At 37.9% G+C, this 21,119-nt stretch overlaps 1 protein-coding gene across 5 annotated transcripts in view; it reads left to right on the top strand.

The window, feature by feature from the left end:
* Positions 1-21,119, top strand: part of ARHGAP15 (Rho GTPase activating protein 15) — a 333,818-nt gene that overhangs the window by 150,641 nt on the left and 162,058 nt on the right. For all 5 annotated transcript variants that reach the window (XM_051622745.1, XM_051622748.1, XM_051622746.1 and 2 more), the window contains one exon: positions 19,518-19,616. In XM_051622745.1, the coding sequence (XP_051478705.1) occupies positions 19,518-19,616 (99 nt within the window). The remainder of the gene's footprint in view (positions 1-19,517; positions 19,617-21,119) is intronic.

The raw sequence follows: 21,119 nt of genomic DNA, 5'->3' as shown, positions 1-21,119 counted from the left end.
CTTGGTTATTTAACTCTTTGTATGGCCTGATGGGTTCCACTCCCAGCTCACTTTCCCTAGGAAGTAAAATAGTATAATCCTGGTATTATAATACCTTGCTTTTCCAAGCCAAGTTTGAGGCACAGCTGAGTAGGACAAAACCTACTCTGTGATTATAGCAGAGAGCCTGACTGACAGTGTGGAAATTCAGGATGTGCACAACCTACTCAGTTTATATTTCATGATGTGGAAATGAAATCTGGGCTGCTGAATTATTTTTTTTTTTAATTTCTCTCTTTTTTCTTTTTTTTTTTCCTTTTTTTTTTTTTCCTAGTTCATAAAAATGCAAAATAGCAAATCTAATAAGTTATGTTTTATGTGTAGTTTGGCCATGAAACAAACTTTTCTGATATATGTAATGAAATGTGACATCACACTCATCACTATCCTGCTTTAAATTTAAACTACTCTGCCTCGCATAATCAATTACTTACAGAAAATTGTAAAGCCCTTAAAATTCTGAAATGGTTTCTGGCACTTAATTATATAAGATTTTTGACCTGGCTAGGCAGATAATGTTAACACAGCTTTAATACTAAACAAGACTGAACATGTGTGTGCTTGACTTTTATTAAACTCCTACTGAAGAAACAGATTAATTGGAGGCTGATTCATTGGTGAACAGGCGTTAAAGACAGAAGGACCTTCTCACATTTTGTTCTGTTACCCAGGCTTATGCCATCTCAGGTTGGCAAGGAGATCCCAACTGTAGTGTTTTGAAATGTAACTGAAAGAAATTTTAGAATAACAGGTGCAAAAAAAAAAAAAAAAAGAAAAAGAAAAAGAAGAGGAAAAAAAAAATAAAAAAAAAAAATAAAAAAAAAAAAAAAATGAAAAAGAAAAGTGAGCTGTTTTCAAAATACTGCTCTGATTCCTTCCTCTTCTGTCTTGCCAAATGACCACCTGACACCTCACTGACACAGGTATTGCCCAGATAGGTTTTCATTAGTGATGTTAAAAGTGTAAATGGGATCATGGGAACCAGCATCTGTCGCAGTGATTTCCTACATGATTATTACTTCTCTCTCTCCTCCGCCCTTAGAACAATTTTTGAGAAGATGTGTACGAGCTGTGATTAAACCACTTCAGATTAAGCTCAAAGTAAATTGAAAAAGTCCTTCTTAAAGCTCTCATTTAACAGTGCTTTACATCCATCTGTAAAATCAGAGCTTTCCTCGTGAGCACCCTCGGAATAGCCCACTTCCCACAAGGTAGCAGAGGTTAAAAATAAAATAGCAAGAAATCCGTGGCAAAGCACATGTGAGATTAACGGGGTGAAAGTCCTGGAGTGGAGAGCTGTTTTCTTCTGTCTGAGCTCCTCGTTCTGTTGCACAACCCCCAGTCTGGAAATCTTAACACTGACACTTTTGTACAGATCGGTTTGTTAGCGATTTCAGATTTTAATTCAGCACCCTCGCTTGATTATTACTGACATTTCTTTTTTGTAATACTAAGAGAGAGAGAGAGAGAGAGAATGTGCTTAAACAGATTTTTGCATGAGCTAGATGGTGGACAATTTTGACATCAGAACCCAAAACTTGAAAGAAATGTGTTTCCTCCCAAGGTGTGTTTGTGGCATTAAAAAAACCCACACACACACAAAAAAACCCAAACAAAAAAAAACCCACCACAAAAGGAGATGTGATCTGGGAGATTTTGCTGTGCCCTTGGGTAGCTCGAGCTGGATGCTGCTGATTTCTGGGTGTTCGGGGAAAAGCAGGAGACTCTCCTGGCTTGATTTGGTTCTTGTGTGAAAGTGGGAGAAATGAGAGTATTTTGACAATTACCCATTGAGCTTTTCACTTCATTCAAACCTTTAGTGCAGCGCTGAGTGGGTGTGCAAGGAAGAAGCAAAAAAAAACGAAACCACGTACTATAAAAGCAGGCTAAATGCCTGCACAGTCCCCTGCAAATTAAGATCTCCACGTTTATTGAAGTTCTACCTTTTAAAATCATGTATTCCTCTATCTTCAGTACTCCTGAACATTAATGATACTGGTAAAAATTAACCTCTGATGTAAACACATGGAGTTAAACACACACATGGAGTTAAACACATTATATGGCTTAATTTATGAAATTATTTGGTCCATTATATTTTATGAATGTTTATTTTACTCTTACAATCCCAAATTGTAGCAATTATATACCAGAATGAAATAGTGAGCTAAACTGCATTCTTTTACAGCTTTATATATACAGTTATGCTTATTATTGTGCAGCAATAGCAAAAAATATTTGGGGAATTATTATTACAGCTGTTCCCAGGATTAAGGGTAAAATACCCGCTTTTTAATGCATTAGTTATTAGTTCATTCTAACTGGCATTCCACAGGTAAAAAACTTAAAGCCTCAAATTGAAAGTGCTTGGAAATAAAATAATAATAATAAAAGGAATGTATTTTAAGCAGGGTTCGTATCTAATGTTGTACCTCAGCATATTTTCTGTCTTTCTAAATTTACTTCATGAACTGCTTTTTAGGCTGTATATATTAAGTCCCTGATCTGGATTACAAAAAATTAAACATAAAATACAACACATGCATAGGCAGTTTAAAAAAGGTGTCTCCATGGCTGTTTAGCATAATAAACTTCTTAAATATTTGCCTTGAAACTGCTGGTTTCTGATATTTTTTTCTTCTAGTGCAGTAGAGAAAAAACACAATAGCTGCAAGGTGAACTTTTTTGTATTTTGACATTCCCAGCCTGGTGAAACTGTTCCCCTTGCTACACGATGTTTTAAACATCGAGATTAGTTTCTCCTAAAATCGCCAGTGCCAGCTGCATTCAGTTTCCCATGTTCTATAGTGTTTGGTTACCAGTGTTCTCAGTTTAGTGAGAGGGTTTTAAAAATCAAATTAGTCACAAAAATCTTCAATATTAAAATCTGTTTACAAGTTTCCCATATATTTTAAATGTTGTGCCTAAATCCATTTGCTTTGCTCAGTGAAGTATTCCCACTAATATCACTATTCCAGCCTTTTAACCCAGCATGCTCACACATTAACAATAACCATTTAAATTTCTTCTCTGGTACTCAGCACCTACAATTTAGATAACTGACAATTATTCAATTGTCTGCTGCAGTAGCTGGTGTATGTGTGCATATATATTTTGCAGACACATAGGCAAAAATATAAATCTATGTCTTCCAATTAAAAACAATACAAATATTCCACTGTAGTATATTTTGACCTCAGTAGTCCAGCATATATATTTTGCATATTCTTACAAATCTCGATGAATCATGAGCTCAGTACCATAAAGTAGGAATTTCTGCCCTCCTGAAGTCCTTACAAAATCTTGCTTTAAACCTGTGTGCATTTAAGTTCTTCAGCTGACATCCTTTCAGTCTGGGAATATGACATACGGCCAGTAATCCAGGATTAATTGAGCACTTCTGTGCAGTACAAAACATTCTTTATATATTGACAAATATTTCTAAAAAATGGATTGGTATTTTTGCTGTTAATTGTTTCATTACTGACCTTTACCTCTGTAGACATATGCAGTTTTCGTTTTTTTGGGTGAGACTTTCAAAATATTTTTTTTTTAAGTGTCCAATGCTCAGTGTTAGCAGTGACATTTTTACAGTCTATTCAGAAGCATATATTTCAGTCTTTTGTATCTCATTTCTTTCTATTTATTTAAAACAACTTAGCATGGAAAAATCTTGCAGATTTAAGTGACAGTGATGATGTACAATATGCATAAAATGAGCCTGTCCCTACCCATAGTGTGTATTGCTAGGGACTCCATTGCAATATTTACAGTTAAACGAAACTTTTTCAAATGAAGCAAAATTGCATTTGTTTTGCAGATTTGCTCATCATTAAATGTGAAACATTTCACATTTGTCTTTTTGAGTAATTGGCTTTTTAAAATGATAAGGTGCTCTGAACACTTGTTATGTGGATAGGTCTGACGTTGTATCCCAGAAATCCATATGCCATACAGACAGAACAGAAGAAAGATATTCACAAGCATGTCACAGATTGGACTGAAGCAAGCCAAAAACCAAAGTGCCATGGCATTAACAATAGCACCAGATTTACTGTCACGATTGCAATCTGTGCTGTATCATAGACAGAAGGAGAACTTTTGATAGGTAACACCTCGGTGTTTTTTAAATCTTTTTGGCAAATTATCATTTTCATTATATTTTTGCCTGCCATATAATATTATTATAATGGTATTAAGTCACACACACACATGCACACGCACAAAGTTTATTAGCCCTCAACAAAAGGGCTGATTTATGTTCCGTGCTAACTATTCCTCAAGAAAAAGGAAAGTATTTTACTAAAGATTAACACAGGTTTTAAGGCGAATCACCCACAAAAGTAGCAGTGATTTTTTCAAACATACATCAAGTTAATAAAATCTCAGTTAATAAAGTCTTAGGTAATAAAACCTCAGCTAATAAACTTCATAAAGGTCCAGAGAGAAACCATGTGCACCATGTAAAGCTCTACAGCTCAGAAGTTTCCAAAGTTTAAAGACACAGGATTAAGGGGAAATATTTTTTTCTGGGGTTCAATCACAACCAACTGCATTTTCCCATTGCAACTGTGTAGACGTTTCTTTTTTGACTATAAAAATCATACATTTTCTTCCAGTGTAAAAAAAGCTGCATAAAGCAGATTTGGCAATACCATAATTCATGTTGAGCTCTGATAAGTGCTGAAAAAGATTTACAAACTCACAGCTTGACACTGAGCCCACATGTTGGGTAGAGTGGAGAAAAAGCTCTAGAAATACTACGTAGAGCTTCCTGGCAGCAAAAAGAGAAACATCAGTCAATTGTTTCTCTTAATTGAAAGCCACCTTGGGACCTTGTTGAAAATAATGCATCTGCCTAACTTTGCTGCTGTTTAATTTACCTGGCTGGGGGAGTTGTCCTGGGGGATTTGCAATAGGCTTTTAAGTGAAAGAAAAACATTTAAATTCTCACTTTATATGAATTATAGATTTGAAACATGCTTCACATAGGTAAAAAATGAGAATTAAGAGGGCACAGACAAACCTTCTGAAGCACGAGCCTGGGTGTTGCTGCCTTCTTTGCACTGGAAAGTACTTTTTTTTAATGTACACTTTTTGAGCATCCTGTTCTGCAAGTCCTCCATTGCAGATATCGCCCTGGTCTGAAATCATGGGGACTACTTGTGGGAGAAATGGTTGCTTGCATAGTTTTAGCTTGCTACGTTGTACTTGAAACTGTGTTGGCAGTGCAGTTGGTGCTTGATGCTCATAGAGACGTTTCAAAGTTTACAGTGGTGCTGCAGCTGTGTTTTGCACCCACTGCCATAAAATATCATGTTGCCACAAAATGTTGTGGGAGCTTCATTTAAATGCCATGAGCTGTGCTCTCCTGCCTGGAGTCAGGTGAAAATCAGGAACTACTTAAAGTTTTGATTAAAACAGAGCAGTAAAATTTCATCAACTTCCTCATCCCCACCCCCTCCACTTTCTAAAGGTTTGGCTAAGCATATGCTGGTTTAGGTGCACTCTAGCTGGAGTGTTGCATCTCAACATATCTTCAGTCTCCTCTCATGCTGATGCAGACATGACTGAAGAGGAATCATTGTTAGCAGCAGCTCTATGCCCGCTTTCCTGGACTTTTCATGCAATGGCTCTGCTAAAGTACTATAGAGTGGTTTGTGTGGGTAGGAAACACACATAAAGGGGTTAAAGGCACAAAATGTGAATAATTTTTGATAGTGGTGATGAGTGGCAGCGCTTGCTTTTACCTGCTTCTCCACCCCAGGTGTGAAGGTACGTGCAGGTATTTGACTTTTGCTCCAAGAACTGTGGCTGCTGCTCTTCACCACTCTAGGCAGGTCAAAGTGAGATAATCCTCAGATAAACCTAATTGCAGCTTTCCCTACCTGCTTGCAGTAGCTTTTCTGCCTCTCTGATCTGCACTAGCAGAGTCAATAATTTGTTTGAACAAGTTTTCCACCCAATCATTAACACACTTAGAGCCTATAATGAGCTCTGTATACATGCAAATGCATCTTTTTAAGTGCATGTGTAGATTTAAGGGCATTGTTTTCTTGTAAAATGGAAATCAGAGCTTTTTCTCATTGAGACTCTACAGTCCTTAATAAGGGATGGATCTGCAGCGACTTTCTAAGTTTATTTAATTTTACACTACTCTTGTCCTTGCATGCTGTATTTGGGATCTTTTTAAAGAAGAGAAATAACACTTTTAAACCTGTGTCTAATCAAATGCCTTAGAAGATTTTCCTCAAGCCCTCTCATCTTCTTACAGTAGGCAGTGAATGAACAGTTTCAGTTCAGAAATGAAAGGCATTTATAAACAGCTATTTTTTTTCCTAACTTTATCAGGCACTGCTCAACTCCCATTGTATTGATATAATGATATTTCAAGATAAATAATGAAATTCATTACTATAACAATGTAAATAAAGAGAAAGGCAATAAGATCAAAACGGGTACCGTTCGCGCCCTGCACGACAGCTCGGAGGACTCTAGCAGAAGAGTAACCAGCTCAGTGAAAAATCAGAAGCTGTGATTGCTGTTTAACACTGCAGCTTTTCACAGGAGCTCAGCACAAAGTTATTTAGCACAGGTGCTTCTGTAAGTCTGATACCTTGGGAAAATTCGCAAGGTTCCCTGTCTCTCTTGCTCCCTGTTGGCTGTGAAGCTGGTCCTGTGATGCAGTCAAAATGGGCTTTGAGTAGGAAATAGAGTGTATAGGCAAATGAGCAAGTTCAAATGTAGGAGCTGCTCTAGATTCATTTTCTTGGTTGCTAAGTTTTGTAATGCATGACAGTAGTGAGGTGAATGACCTGCCATCGAGCAAAAGTGGTGAAAACTGGGAGCGAGTTATCATTCGGATGTAAGCGTGAAACTCAGATCCTGTTCTCTCCTTTGATAAAAGCAGCTCTCCCAAATCATATATCAGTGTTCTTTCTTTGTTGAGTGTGACTTTTGAGAAATGCTCCCCTTTTTTTAGCTTTTCTCACTAGTTTATTTTGATGTGGTGTATTTCTCTGCTGTGCACCACAGTGTTTCAACCTGTGTGTGCTTGCATTTCAATAAGAGATGAAATGGTAATAATTGAATTTCTAAATACCTAAAACAGTCTTTATGTATGTATTTATTTATTTATTTTTCTTATCAGTTCTCAGGTTCTTCTAGTATCTAATTTATGGCTTATATTCTGTGTAAGGTCATCTGCTAAGTGAGGGACTTCAGTTAATCCTAGATGTTATGAGCTTGGCTGTGATGGAGAATCAGTTCATCTGTTCTCAGAAGGATTGAGTTATGTGGATTGCTGGCACTTGAAGACCTAGTTTAGCTGGAAAACCAGCTATAATTTCTTACATAGCTATTGTTTGTTTCTCATTTTTTTCAAGGTGATCTGTCTGTGTTTTGACTAGTCCAGCCAAAGTTTAGTAACAATTTAAAAAAATAATTCATTTGCTCATACTGTGTTCTTCAAGTAGGTAGATAAGGTTATCAGTTTGGGTTTGCTTCTAACAGTGAACGAAGCAATAGGTGGTGGGGTTTTTTTGTTGTTGGTTTTGGGTTTTGCTCCTCTAATTCCTTAATAATCTATCTTCTCTCAGTGGGCTAGAAGGTACAGCTTTCTTTTGCTGTTAGGCTTATAAGTGATAGCTAACTTTGTTGCTTGTGGTTCTGCTGTTAATTCACATGCAGCTCTTACTGACTGTCACTAACATATCATTTGTTCCCTGAAATATTCCTTTTGTGAATAAATAGAACTTTTCTGCTATTTTTGCTCTGACTGATTTGCTCGTTTCAGTCTTGTGACTGAGCACAGCACAAGAACTCCTACTCTGAAAGTTGCATATTGCTTAATGAAGTACCTTGCTGAATCAGGGCTACCGTGCTCCAGCAGATGAAAGAAAAGCACATAAGAAGCTGTACTGCCAGGTCCTGCTTTGAATTTTTTTCTTTTAATCAAATTTTAGACTTATTAGCATAGTGGATCACGGGTTTGCAAAACAAACAAAAGCTTCTAGTCGTATTCTTGAAAGTGTTGGGAAATGTTAATGTAATTGGTTCTGTTTGTAGTTCAAACCCACTTACATGTTTCTGTTCATAGACATGAGAGAGAGGTAGTCAGCTCTTCCAGTTCTGGTCTAATGATTAAGTGTCCCAAATGACTGGGAAGTGACTTCTCAGTTTCCTTTGTCAGACTGAAGAATCTGATAAAGTTCTTAATTATTTCAGGGGCAGGAGAAAGGTTCAAGGATTAGGTTGTGGGTGAGGCTGCAATACAGGGTAACACAACACTTGTAGAAAATAAAGTCTGAAATTCCAGTTTCCTTAAGGCTTTCCATTTTGCCTCACTATTTCAAGTGTATTTTCTCTATTGGATGTTGCTTTCGAGTTTTCATATGCTCTTGAGTTTGATGAGAGCAATGGCATTCCTGGTGTCTCTTGTAGCACGATGGGAAGAGCAGGAACATGAAGGGCTGAGGGAGATGCTCTGGAAAAAGCTCTTCTGTACCTACAGTTTGTGTTGCTAGAGAAGCACAATTCTTCTGGCATATCCACAGTGCTTGAATTAATCTGCAATGACGACATCTTTGGACAAGGAGCCCAGAATGCATTTTAAAATACTGCTTATTTCCCTGTCATGTGTACTGTACATTTATTAGGGACAAGAAGTGGAGCAACAATCACAGGGTTGCAGGGCTCCAGATAAACATGGTTTTATTAGAACAGTATGGAGGACTCAGACCCCAAATGCCCAGCCATTTCTGTGCCAGGTAATTTTGCATATTTTTAGCTTCTCTTGTATTTAGATCCCTAGGTTCCTGTAAGAGCTGTCACCCCGAACCTGCATTTGTCTCTACTGCATCATCCCAAAGCTTGCAACAGAAAAGACTATCAGGATTTCAGACACAGTATATTTAGAAAAGAGAGAGAGAGTCTGCCAAATTCCCAAAAACCACTTCCCAATTCCCCTCACGAATAGCAGGAAATTACTTGTTATCAGTGGTAATTAAACCACAAATGTTATTGATTGTCCAACCTCAATCTTTACAGTCTTGATGGCCAAATATTTTGCAGTCATTCTCTCTATTTATAACTAGAAGATATGGATTTTGTTTTGGAAAATTGGACTCTTAGTTTTTCAGCATGCCACATCACATTGTGGTGCATATCCTCCAGATCGTCCAGTCTTATAGCCAGAAGCCTGACTGACAGATGTCAAAGTGTACATCATGTTCTAATACATGAGGAAAGCCTATGTTGTCAAAAAAATTCAGATACTTGTAAAAACTATACATAGTTTTAAGCTATAACATCTTTGCTTTTGATGTTTGGTGTATCCCAGTGTAAACCTGAAACTCAATGATCTAGAGAGAAAGTATGTGTTTCGTATTTTATTAATTTCACTGAATTTCTTAACAACCAGTACATTAAAGAACTGAGGTTGTGGATTTTTGAGCTACATAGTAAAATATGTCAGTAGATTTTTCACACGATCACCCCTATCTGGCTAAATTCAGTGAGTGTAAGAAATTCACTGAGTTCTGAGTTATATTCTGCTTTCTTAGAAAAGCTTGCCTTAGACACCTATTGTGAAAAGATGATTTGATATTTTGATTATGTTCTATTTTTAAATAACATTTTGAATAACCTTCTGTCGTTACTACACTACAATGTAGTGTAGCTGATGAATTTGAAGGCCAGTGCATTTCCAGTGCTCTCAGTGCAGTTCCAGAACATCTAAAGAAAAATCCTTGCATCCTCCAACACTTGAAAACTGCTTTAAAACTATCGTGAGCATTTGGAGTTATATCAAGTTCCATTTTTTTTCAGATTAAAAATTTTTCCAATTTCAAAAATTAGAAGATACTACTCTTTGAATGAAGCACTGTCTCCATGATGACATGGATCTATGCCATGATGCTGCTTATTTTATAGAATAACTTAATTCCCAAATGAAAACCCACAGCTGTAAGAAAGGTTCATAGTCTATTAGCCTTTTAGGAACTGTAGTTGACATATCCATATTATTCTGTACCCTGTTAAGAACTGTACATATGGTGTCACCCATGAAAGTTTTCTCACAAGATTGTGACTCCTTAGATATAAGAGTTCTGGCCTAAATCTCAACAGCATCACTTTTGTTAAAATACTAAATACTTTAACACGTTGAAATCTTTTCAGTTGCTGTCATTGGAAACGTTTGTTTTCTTAAATGAATCTAACAGCCTTATTAAAAACATTTTTAGTCCTGTTTATCTTTTTCTAATATTTACCTACAAATAAATATGGAAAGAGGCAAACCAAAGATGTTATGCATTCATTTGCTCCCTGCACGCAAGGAAAGATGATAACCATTATATTTTTCCTGCCTGCAACACTTAGGAACTTGACACAGCTGGCAGAATATATGTTCTGATCATGGACCAACTTTGATGTTTTACATTGTTATTAAACAATAGCTGGCATGGTCATGTAGCAGCAGGATATTACACTTACCGTTCAATAGACCTGTTTTTATAGAAAGGGACCTCCTGCCTCCTTGCCCCAGGCCACAAAACCCTCTACTGCAGAGATGGTGTTTCCGATCTCTAGCAGTAGGAGGGTTCCTGTGTTGTTGTATTGGCTTTTGGCAAGCTAATAAAATAATGTAAACAGCTATTTTGGAAAATGACCACATGTTCTACATGCTCAATTCACAGGGAGGATCTAAGCCATTAAAACAAACAAACAAACAAACAAAAAAACAACCAAAAAAGCCACATCTGAATGAGAAGAAAACGGTAAATATAACAACGAAATATCCCATTCAGTGGTGCTGTTTCATGTCTAAGAGATGCTTTAGTCAACAGCAGGTAGCAATCCCCACAAGTAACATCTGCTATCAGAGGATTTGCAGGTACACCTTTGTTCACTGCTAAGTGAATTTGTGTCAGTATTATAATGCAGCAGATTTCTGCTTTTCACTCAAACCAGGATTAGCATTGACTTGGGCTGGAGGGCATTCAAGCTGCTGTTCTTCTTTTAGCTATATTTCTCTGTAAACATCTAATTGTTTCCAAAAGTGATGTACAGTATGCAAAAACCTGAATTCAATGCAAATAAGTCTGCTCAGCTCTAGAGTTAACAGGTGTTCTCATTAGTGTAAGTAGACAAGGAACAATTCTTGAATGTTTTATAAACACTTATAATCATGGCCAAATACGTTACTATAAGTATAAAGATACTTATAGCAACATCTCTGTTTTCTTATTGTGCAATCTCAGCACTTATTAATAGGAGACATGTGTCAGTAAATGAAATACTAACAGCCAGCACTGACTTCTGCCTGCAAATAATGTAGCTGTAAAATGCTCTGCTACTGATGAATAAATTTCGGGCTAAAATAAGAGTCAACGAAATGAAATCTTTTCACATAGCACATATATATTTTAAATATATATCTTTGCTGGTACTGAAAGTAGAGCATTCATTCTCCCTTTGAATTTTGTTTCTTACAAGGACTTATCATGTGGAGCCTCACTCGCATACATCATAAAGTGTTATAACATGCATATAAAATTGGACAGGAGGACCATTCATCACTAGGTATTGTCCAGCTGGTAAAGCTAAGAAAGACAGAACTTCTCTAAGAAACCATTGCCAATATCTCCGTGTGTGGCTTTGTAATATATGGCTTCAGATTGCAAAGGCAATAACAGTAAAATATTACCCCAAGGAGAAAAGTAGCTTGCAGTAGGTATTCATACATTGCCTTTAGTCTTCATCTGTGGACAAAATGTGCAATTTTCTATTCCCTGACTTCCTGCTATGCACAGACACAATTGAGTTGTGTTTTAATTATTGTCTCTTGCCTCTCTGCTCTCAGCCAATTTGGGGAGTTCTTTCTCTCTTCCCAAGCCTGGAGACTTCCATCTCCCTGGACTTTGGCTTAATGACTGGCAGAAGCCCATCCATCCCTCTCCCATGGCAAGGGCCAAGCATTCATGGGCTTGGAGCAGAGGGTAGTACAGGCAGGGGGTACACAGGCAGTGTGTGACATCCAGGATGGTTGCCTTCTGCTTGTCTCATATTTTTCCTTTTTTTTTTCTTTGTCCTCTGAAGAAAAACCCTGCTTTCCAGAGGCCACTCCAAATAGAGCAGCTGTGATTCCAACTCGCATGGGACATAACACCAGTGTAGCAGATCATCAGGCAATACTTCTCCCAGTGTGTTCCTTGGATGTTTAGTAGAAAGTACTTGCTCTTCTTTACCTTTCCCTTCAGTTAAACAGCATGTGCTTTCTTTTCATACATCTCCAAGGAAAGGAAGAAATAAAACTTGGACTGGTGGGTGCAAAAGGGAGAATGAGAAGCTGTTCCCTGAAGTCAGGCAGAAAGCATCCCAGTACCCCTGGCAGAGCTCTGGACCTTTTCCCCTCCAGGGAGCCTCTGTGGAGCCTGAGCTCCATGTCAAATCTCAGGAGGCATTTTGGTCTCTCAAGGGCCTTATCAGTTTTAATTGTGGCCTCCTGTTTATTCAGTATCTTCCTTAAAAAAGATATAAATCAGTTCTTCTGCAACTGAGAGTTTTCATAGTCAGGAAGGAAGGGATCCTTGCTGGTATGAACGTAATTCAGTAGAAACTGGGATACACCATGAGTTCATTGCACAGCAGAAAGATCTTTTTCTTAGTAGTCCCCGAGTTCATAATTTGATTATGAAATTATGTTGAAGGACTCAATCCCAGGAATTTATCAGGAAAAAAAATTAATAATAAAATGTTTGGCACTGGTACAATACAATTTAATGTAAAAATTTGTTCTTCCTTGTAAGTTTATCCCCAGACTTCAGACTGTTGAATCCCCTTCGGAGTCATTGGTGTGTATACCCCACTTACCAAGTTAAGGTCATTAAAACCAACTTATGTAAGTGAGCAGGTTTCTTTGATGAAAAGACCCCATGAAAGTTCCCAGAAAATGGATGTGAGTCATATCACAAGGTGATACAATTGAAGATATATCTTGTAAACATCCGGCAGCAACTGGTCCTACAACTGCTAATACTGCAGAAGTTGTGAAAACACAGTATCTGTTTGTTGCCTCATTGAAATAGTTGGTTTTCCCCGTGTATTTTACAGAGTCAGAAGAAACAGGGTGATTATAACATAAGGTTCAACATCTTTAGATATGTAGAACATTTTCTGTTGCTTAAAACAAATATTCCCAAAGAAAGTATAAAACATTTTTCTGACTTGCAAAGTTTTTGCAGTCTATCATTTAAATTACTTAAATAAAGGGAGCTTTACTGCTCCCAAAAGCTGAGAATATAACACCCGCCATGCATATTAGCTTGATCTTTTTGACAGACCAGAAAAGTGTTTGTGTGTGCCAATTAAAACAAAAATGGATCCCCAGTGGCTTGTTCCTCACACAACTTCTGAAGACTGCTATCATTGTATGCTGGGGTAACCCTGGATAAGGCGGCTATCCAAAGTAAACAAACTTTTCAAAACTTTCATGACAGATGGGGGTTACAAATGCATTTTAATAAGAGAGTTGCCAAAGCAACTTTTTTGCAATCAGCATATATTTACTTAACATCTAGCAACATTGGGAACACAAGGCAGATACTTTCTCACAACATTTTTTAACAAATATCATTTTTTTTGAAAGATTGGTTGAAGACCTTTTCTTTCAAGCTGATATTTCCCCATCACTTCAATGTTAACTTTGCTCGACATCCAAAGGACTGCTAGATTGGTAAAGCCAGACTGTAACATGAGACAGACAATCTGCTTGATAATGAAATTTGTTGGGTAGTCATAAACATCTTAGAGTCCTTTAAGTAATTTAACTATCAGCATAACCATGACTACCTCTCTTTGATAAGCTGAATCATATAATGGATATATGATGCAGTATGGATATAGTGCAGCTCAGTACTGATCCTTTTGGTTTTTATTTGCATTTCTTGAATATCAGACTCTCAGATCACTGCAGTACAGCACAGAAAGATATTTTATTTATCCTTTCTGCTGCTCACTCATTCAGCATAAACACGGCCGAGAGACTGGATTATCTGTGAGAAAGAATTTAAGATCAACTTCCAGAAATGCAGTTAGACTTTTGACATGTTTTTAAAAACTTACATGTCTCAGTCCCAGGTTAATTCAAATCCAGTTAATTAAACCACTGAGGAGCATAATGTCTCCCAACTTTAATTAATTCTACTTCTACTGTGGGTGTGGACACATGAGTATCTATATTTTATATATTTATTCTCAAGCTATATTATATTCTAATGATTAAAAAAAAAAATCAGAAAGAGAGAAAAAAGTCTTCTTTTTGTTTTTTTGGGTTTTTTGGGGTTTTTTTGGGGGGGGGATTTGTTGTGGGTTTTTAAAAAAATTTTTCCTTTGTTTTAAACTCTTTTCCTACCTGTCCTTTCCTAGCCCTGGTGGCTGTCATGCAGATGAAAAGTGGCACATCCTGTGGTACATGGGCTGAGTGGCTAGATTCCAACCTGGAAAAAAAAAATCAGGAGAAGAGAGGAAAAAGCCTAGATTCCTTTTCATTATGGGTAGCCAAGATGATTTATATTAATGAAAAAATCCCTCACCCTTCTAAGAGAGCAAGGTGAGATGAAGGCAGCAGTGGGACACAGGAAGAGTATTAGCTTTTGAGCTAGAAATGCTCCAGCGACTCACATATCCTTTTTTCCTCCACATATCAAGGGCAGCAATCCCAATGCACAGTGCAACAAGAGGAACACATTTTACTGAATTTCTGCACACAGAGGTATCTGTCAATCCAAGTTTAAATCACTTAGTGTTCACCACAAGCTGTAGGAGTCCCAGGTGACATCAAAATTTAGGTTTTCTGTGCTGGATTCTGTGCTGGGTTAGTATCTGGTGGGGTTTCCATGGTCCAAAAGTGTCTGATAATCCAAAGCTGAACCATTGGGGTGGGTTATATGAAGCTTTACCCCAATAGTTCAGCTTTTTTTTCCCCAGTTGTTCCACATTCAGAGGGAATTGAACAGTGATTTGTTTCAGTATTTGGCTGGAATAAGAACTGTGTGGTGTTTTCTTGGTGTCCATACATGAGCTATGCATGAGCCATACGCTTCCCGAGCTGCTCGCTCCCTTCCCTTTTGCTGCAGGGTAGAGATTGTGATGGGGTTTTTTGCTGCATTTCTCCTTCCCCGTGGGATTCTTCACTTCCTGTATTAAAGTTTGTTCTTGGCATTGTCTGAAAATAGTTCATCACTGCAAATAATAGTTGTAGCCACCAGAGATGCATAAGTACACTTTGAAGTGAGTGAATCAATAATACGGTTTGTATGTTTGTTTCGCTGTGTGAATTTATCGCCCTTTTCCATATCTCCGTAGAGTGCCTATCAGTAGGATTGCTAAAATTGCCTCCATCCCTGTTCTGCAGCTAAAATAAATGTAAGAAACAAATGTATCTATAGAAATGTACATTGATAAAGAGCTCGAGAGATACTATAAAGGAGACTTTTTTGTTTGGTTGGGTTTTTTTCACAGCAGTGTAGTAGTCCTCAGACCAAAGTTCACAGGAAGACTATAGGCAGAAGTCCCTGGGTTTATCCCATGGTAATCTGGCTTTTATCTCATGCTTTCCATTGATGTAAGTAGATCATGAAAGGGAAGAATCCCTGAGACATGCTCTAGGAGGCGATCCAGGTGATCTGTAAATGTTTGGAAGTCCTGGAGGAATGTAGCTGTTCATGGCACAATAGCATGTCCCAGAGCACAACTCAATACAGGAAAAATAGATTTGTAGGGTTTTTTTAAGAATTAATGATCCTGGGTGAGCTCCAGGGTATATTTATGTATTATAAAGTGGCAATTAGTTGTATAGTGTCTTGTATTCCTTGGAGCTATATAGGCAACTTTTTATTTAATAGCGTAGGATCTTGTTGAAGGCAACCTTGGTACATCAATATGGTGACATGCAAAAGAAGCTCAGCCCTCCATTTGCAGCTTTATAAAGTGACAAGAGAAATCTTTAATAAGCCACAAATAGAATATAATAAAAAGGGGTTCACACCTGCCCTCTCCACCCTTCCCACTCTTTGTTGGCAGCCCAGCAGTGCATTGAATTTAAGACACATTTACCTGCAGTGAGCTGATATTTTCAGAGGATCACTGTTTCACAGCAGGGCTGTAGTTCATTATAAAACTACCATGTGAGTGGAATCAGCCTTTGAAGTGATTTTTCCAAGGTACTACAGCAAGAAAGAGAGAATCCAGGCACCCTGACTCCTCTGTCAGCAACCTGAAGGGCACACCCTTTGCAAATGAGAAGGTTGATGTCAGTTGTCATTCCTTGTGGGTATTTATTGCCAACAGCAGCATCGTAATTCTGCCTGCTAACTTAATTATAGTTCCAGGCTGTAGCCTTTGCAAAAAATGATGGCAAAAAGAAAAGGGATTTTGGGATATATTTGGATAAGTGAAGTACCTGGTACAATGGAGACTGGCAACTTTATCTAGGGGACTTTATTTCCCTTCTTGTTTGTTTGGTTTTTTTTTTCAGATTTGTCTTTCATTTTGTTGTTTGTTTGTTGTTGTTGTTTTTTTTTTGTCTGATCCCTCTGTTTATTTCAGCAGTGCCTGACACTAGGATGGTGTGTTAGCATGCCTTAATATTGAACAATTTATGCCTGTTGTTAGTTATACATCATTTAGGGCTGTGATCATAAATTGTTCAATCACAAGGTTTAGTCAAAGAGAGCATTCTTTACTGATGTCTTTTCCCAAGGGTGTTGAAAATTCGATTGTTCAAACTGCAAATATGGTTTAGCAATCCCTTCCAAGAACCATTTATCAGAATCCTAAGGAGGTAATATATAAAAGTGGGATAGAAAACCTGCACATTAAATGGGATTTACCAGCCAAAGCCTTTGGAACTGCTTTCCTGTGAATGACTGGAATGGAGCAGAACAAAGTCAATTACTGACTGTAATTAAGGAGTGGATGCATTTAAACTGTAGAGAGCAGTAGCAGTCTTCTTGAAACTGTCTAGTTACTCTGAAGATTAGTCTGAGGAAAGAAAGGAAAGGACTTGAACTATATCTCACAGAAAGTATATTTTAAATGAATTCTCTTCCCTCCATTCTGTGATCTGTTTTTACAGATTTGCTCATAAAACACTGATAAAATATGATTATCAAAATAACACATTCAGACAAAGAAACTTTCAACATGTATTTTGCTTTGGTCTTGTTAGCAATGGAGTATCTCTTTTGCATATCATACAGTACAAATGTTTATGCAGTGCTGAATACTTGGATTTTAATAAAGCCTGAATTTACTGAACGGAAGACTGAACTGTGCCGTGTCCTTTTTAAGCCTTCAAAATACAGTAAATCTAATTATATGTGTTGCTCTTACTTTGAAAATGTTATTCCATTTTATAATTTTATTAATGATTTGTTTATACTGGGGTAGGGGCTTTAGATTGAATTGTTGCCTGTGTTTAGTCTAATTCATAGCTGCATGTATACATTAATAAATTGTGATACAATATAATACATTTCAAACCCAAACTTTGCCGTGAGAGCCAGGCAGAGAACTGGAGGTCAGCTCGTTCAGCTGCTCACCTTAGGTTGAATTTTGACTTATATATATGTATACACATATACATATACATATATATATATACACACAATGATGACTGTGTGAGTAGCGCTTAACATTAAGGCTGTGGACTAATGTGGGAACTAAAAATTCCCCAATAAATAACTCTTCCATGCACAAGTGAAGCAATGGGGGGTGGCTGGAATTCTGCTCCTGACGGGTGTGGATGGGATGGGGTGGGATGAACATCTGCCAGCAGGCAGCCTCTGAGCCCACACTGGGGGACCATTCCCACATTCTCCGCAGCGCTCCCACAGGATGTCTCGGCTGGAGCTGCACTGACGGGATTTTCCTTAGTGCTGATGGCTTTGGAAACCTTCCTTACAGCCATTTCCTCAATAACGGGAGGGTTATAAAACAATTAATAAACATTAAACTGTTTTGTTCCTACCCCTCTCCCCCCTGGGTAGTATTTCAGTTTGAAGATAGATGCAGGGAGTACCCGAGGTTGATGAAGATCTGTTGTTTCTCTCATGCTTTCGTAAAATCTCTTGACATGGCGCAGATGCCATGCAACAGTAGCACTTGGGGTTGATGGATGTACATAAATAGGCTGTGTCAGGTCTTAACAGCTTCACTCTGCTTTTCCTCATGCTTTGGTCAGGGAGAAATTTCTGTTGGCCACTGTATTCATCTGTTCCCTGAGAAAGAACTGAAAAGGTTTGGGTCCTTACCCCAAGGATAGTATCAATCTTCTGACAAAACTTAATTCCCGAAACACTGACATCTGAGTGTGCAATGCCCACGTGCCGAGTTTTGCACAAGCAACTCTTAGGAACAAAAAAAAACCAAACAAACCAAGGAATAATCTTTGGTTTCAGAGCTGGCAGGAGCAGAGCTGGTTTGGAGCATGGGCAGGAGGAGCTCCTGCCCCTTGCAGAACGTGGTGGAGATTTAACCCTCCCTTCACTCGCCTGCAAACACCCAGAACTTCTGGGTCCCGGGCCACATGCCATGGCTACCTGCACCAAGCCTCTGCTGAAAAATCCTGGGACAAAGCCCTGCACAGCTCCACACCTCGGGTTGTTTCAACTTCCTGTAAAAATTACCTGGAGCTCTGTTCAGTCAAAAGATATATATGTTTAAAAAAAAAAGTGAGTTACCATTATTATGATGGCGGTTTACAAAAGTTCAGACCAACAGAACATGCATGTGTATTTCCACCAAATATTGTCAGGCAGTGAAATAACATTATCAGGGGATTGAATATTCTTTTGATAAATATTCCCAGTGAGTGGGTCAAAAATGTAAATCGACTTCTATTCAGACAAACTGGGGATTTTTTTCCATGATAAATGGGCTCCTAATTACTCTGCTACAGCCATCTTTGATGGTATTTTAAATGTGAGAAAGTGACATTATTATTTTTACCAAAATGCTTGGAAGTGGACTCTGGAATCACAGGTAAATAATAAATGTGTAAACAAGAATGGAAGTACCAGATCCAAAAGTAATAATATGAAAATAGTAATGGAAACTGAAAAGAACAGGAATCATTACTCTTCCTGCATTCATTTCTTTTCAGGGTGCTTTGATTTTCTTTTGAACTGTGTCTAGCAACACCGCGTTTTCTGGCTTTTCTTAACTTTTGTCACATTCTTGTTATTTTTGCAGTATTTGAGTTCCGTGGTTGCATTGCTGAGACAATATCTTGTTTGTTGTGACATATCCAAAGCAGTTTCCAGACAGAGGTTCAAAACTCCTCAGTAACTCAGCACTCCAGGAGATAATTCCTGGTACAAAGGAAAAGCATCTGGGGTGCAGAGGAGAGAAAGTAGAAGAAAATAATCTGGCTGGTGTGTGCTTTACTTACCTGTTTGTGCCCATGTCCTCCCCAGATCACGACAGTGTCAGGAAATGAGTTCCTCCTCCAGTCAGATATCGACTTTCTCATATTGGATTGGTTCCACGCTATCAAAAATGCAATTGACAGATTGGTATGTATTTGTTTTGGCTGTTACCTTTATTAATTAAGATGTAGCAATTTAAACTTCATTTGCTCAGGCAACTCTGCAGGTTTGAGGCAGTCAGCAGCTAGCTAGACATTCCTTTCTGTGAAGGATGTAAAAATATGTATGCAAATCGACTAAAAAATGTCAGATAAACAAGGTTGTTGAACAAAAATGTCATTTGATTCTTGCCTCGAAACGGAACGCTACATTTATTTCTCCAAAATAACAAGGACACGGGTTTGCTGAGGGTTGTAAAAGCACACAAGCACTTAATAACTAATGAATTTTTGCGCTTTCTGTTTATGCAGCCTACAGTATATAATCTTCAATAGAACTATTAATACATTTGAGCCCTTTATGAATTTTTGTATTACTTATTCACAAGAATAACACTAGCAAATAATATTCCTTTGTAACTGATTGCTGTTATTCTCCCAGGAAGGCTGGGGGTTTTCTACTAGAAGTAAGCAGGGCTGCATTTTATTAAAACAGTTTTTAATTACCAAACCAGATTCAGCTGTAGCTTTTTCTTTCTTTTTTGCCACTCTCAGTACAAATTCCAAATGTCTTCTTCCTATCCCTGCCTGATCCAAGCACATGCTTTTTTAGGGGGCACTGACTTTCCTTGTTCACTGCAGAAACTGGTGAGAGAAAAATAGCCCATTTCTTGCATTTTTCAGAGGTTTTGCTGCAGTGGAATTGGCAGAGCAAGCAAAAAGGGTTAATCTGAACACAGCTACTGTTTCCTTAAAGAGCTACAAACATTATATTACCCTGAGGCTATAATCAGCCAAGGAAAGTTTGATCTGACGATGTATGTCTTCATATTGTGCATTTCATTGGGCGTGCGTGGATTTTGATATCCCACTGAAGATTTTGGGGTGGAGTTTTCCGTTGAGACTCAAAATCCTTCTTTTTAATTTTATTTTGTGTTACTCACCTAAACATGAAATAGATTTAATTTTTATTTATTTTTAGTGCAACTAAGGTAATATTGTGGCATCAGCAGCTCTGAATGTGCAACAAGCCACAGCGCTGGGTGGCGGGGCACATGTAGATGGTTGGGGTACTGGAGGGCAGGGCTTGTTCCAGGGAAGGTTCCCCTTTGGGGTTGGATGCCACCACAGAACACACACCCACCATTTCATACCTGTCATTTATTTCAGCTTTACAGCTCTGAATGAGCTTTTCAGGCTGTTGGGACAGCTAAATTTCACCTGATCAAATGCCATGGGAAGAGATGTATGATTAACCAAAATATCATCTTGGGTTTTAGTTTATTTTTTCTTTGTTTTCTCCATTACTGATCCCTAATTGTCACTTTGGATGCCGGCGAATTAGGGCAATAGAAAAGTTCCCCCTTCCTCTGTCCTAAGCTTAGATCAGCAGAATTCAACCCCAAATTTCTAAGAATGTTTGAAGCAATTTTGTTTGCAAGAATATTTACTGTGACTATCTAAACCCAAAAGGCAATTTAAGCAACCTTCC

Source organism: Apus apus, chromosome 6, assembly GCF_020740795.1.
Source record: "Apus apus isolate bApuApu2 chromosome 6, bApuApu2.pri.cur, whole genome shotgun sequence".
In the NCBI taxonomy this organism is placed as follows: Eukaryota; Metazoa; Chordata; class Aves; order Apodiformes; family Apodidae; genus Apus; species Apus apus.
This window is presented reverse-complemented; position numbering and strand designations above follow the sequence as displayed.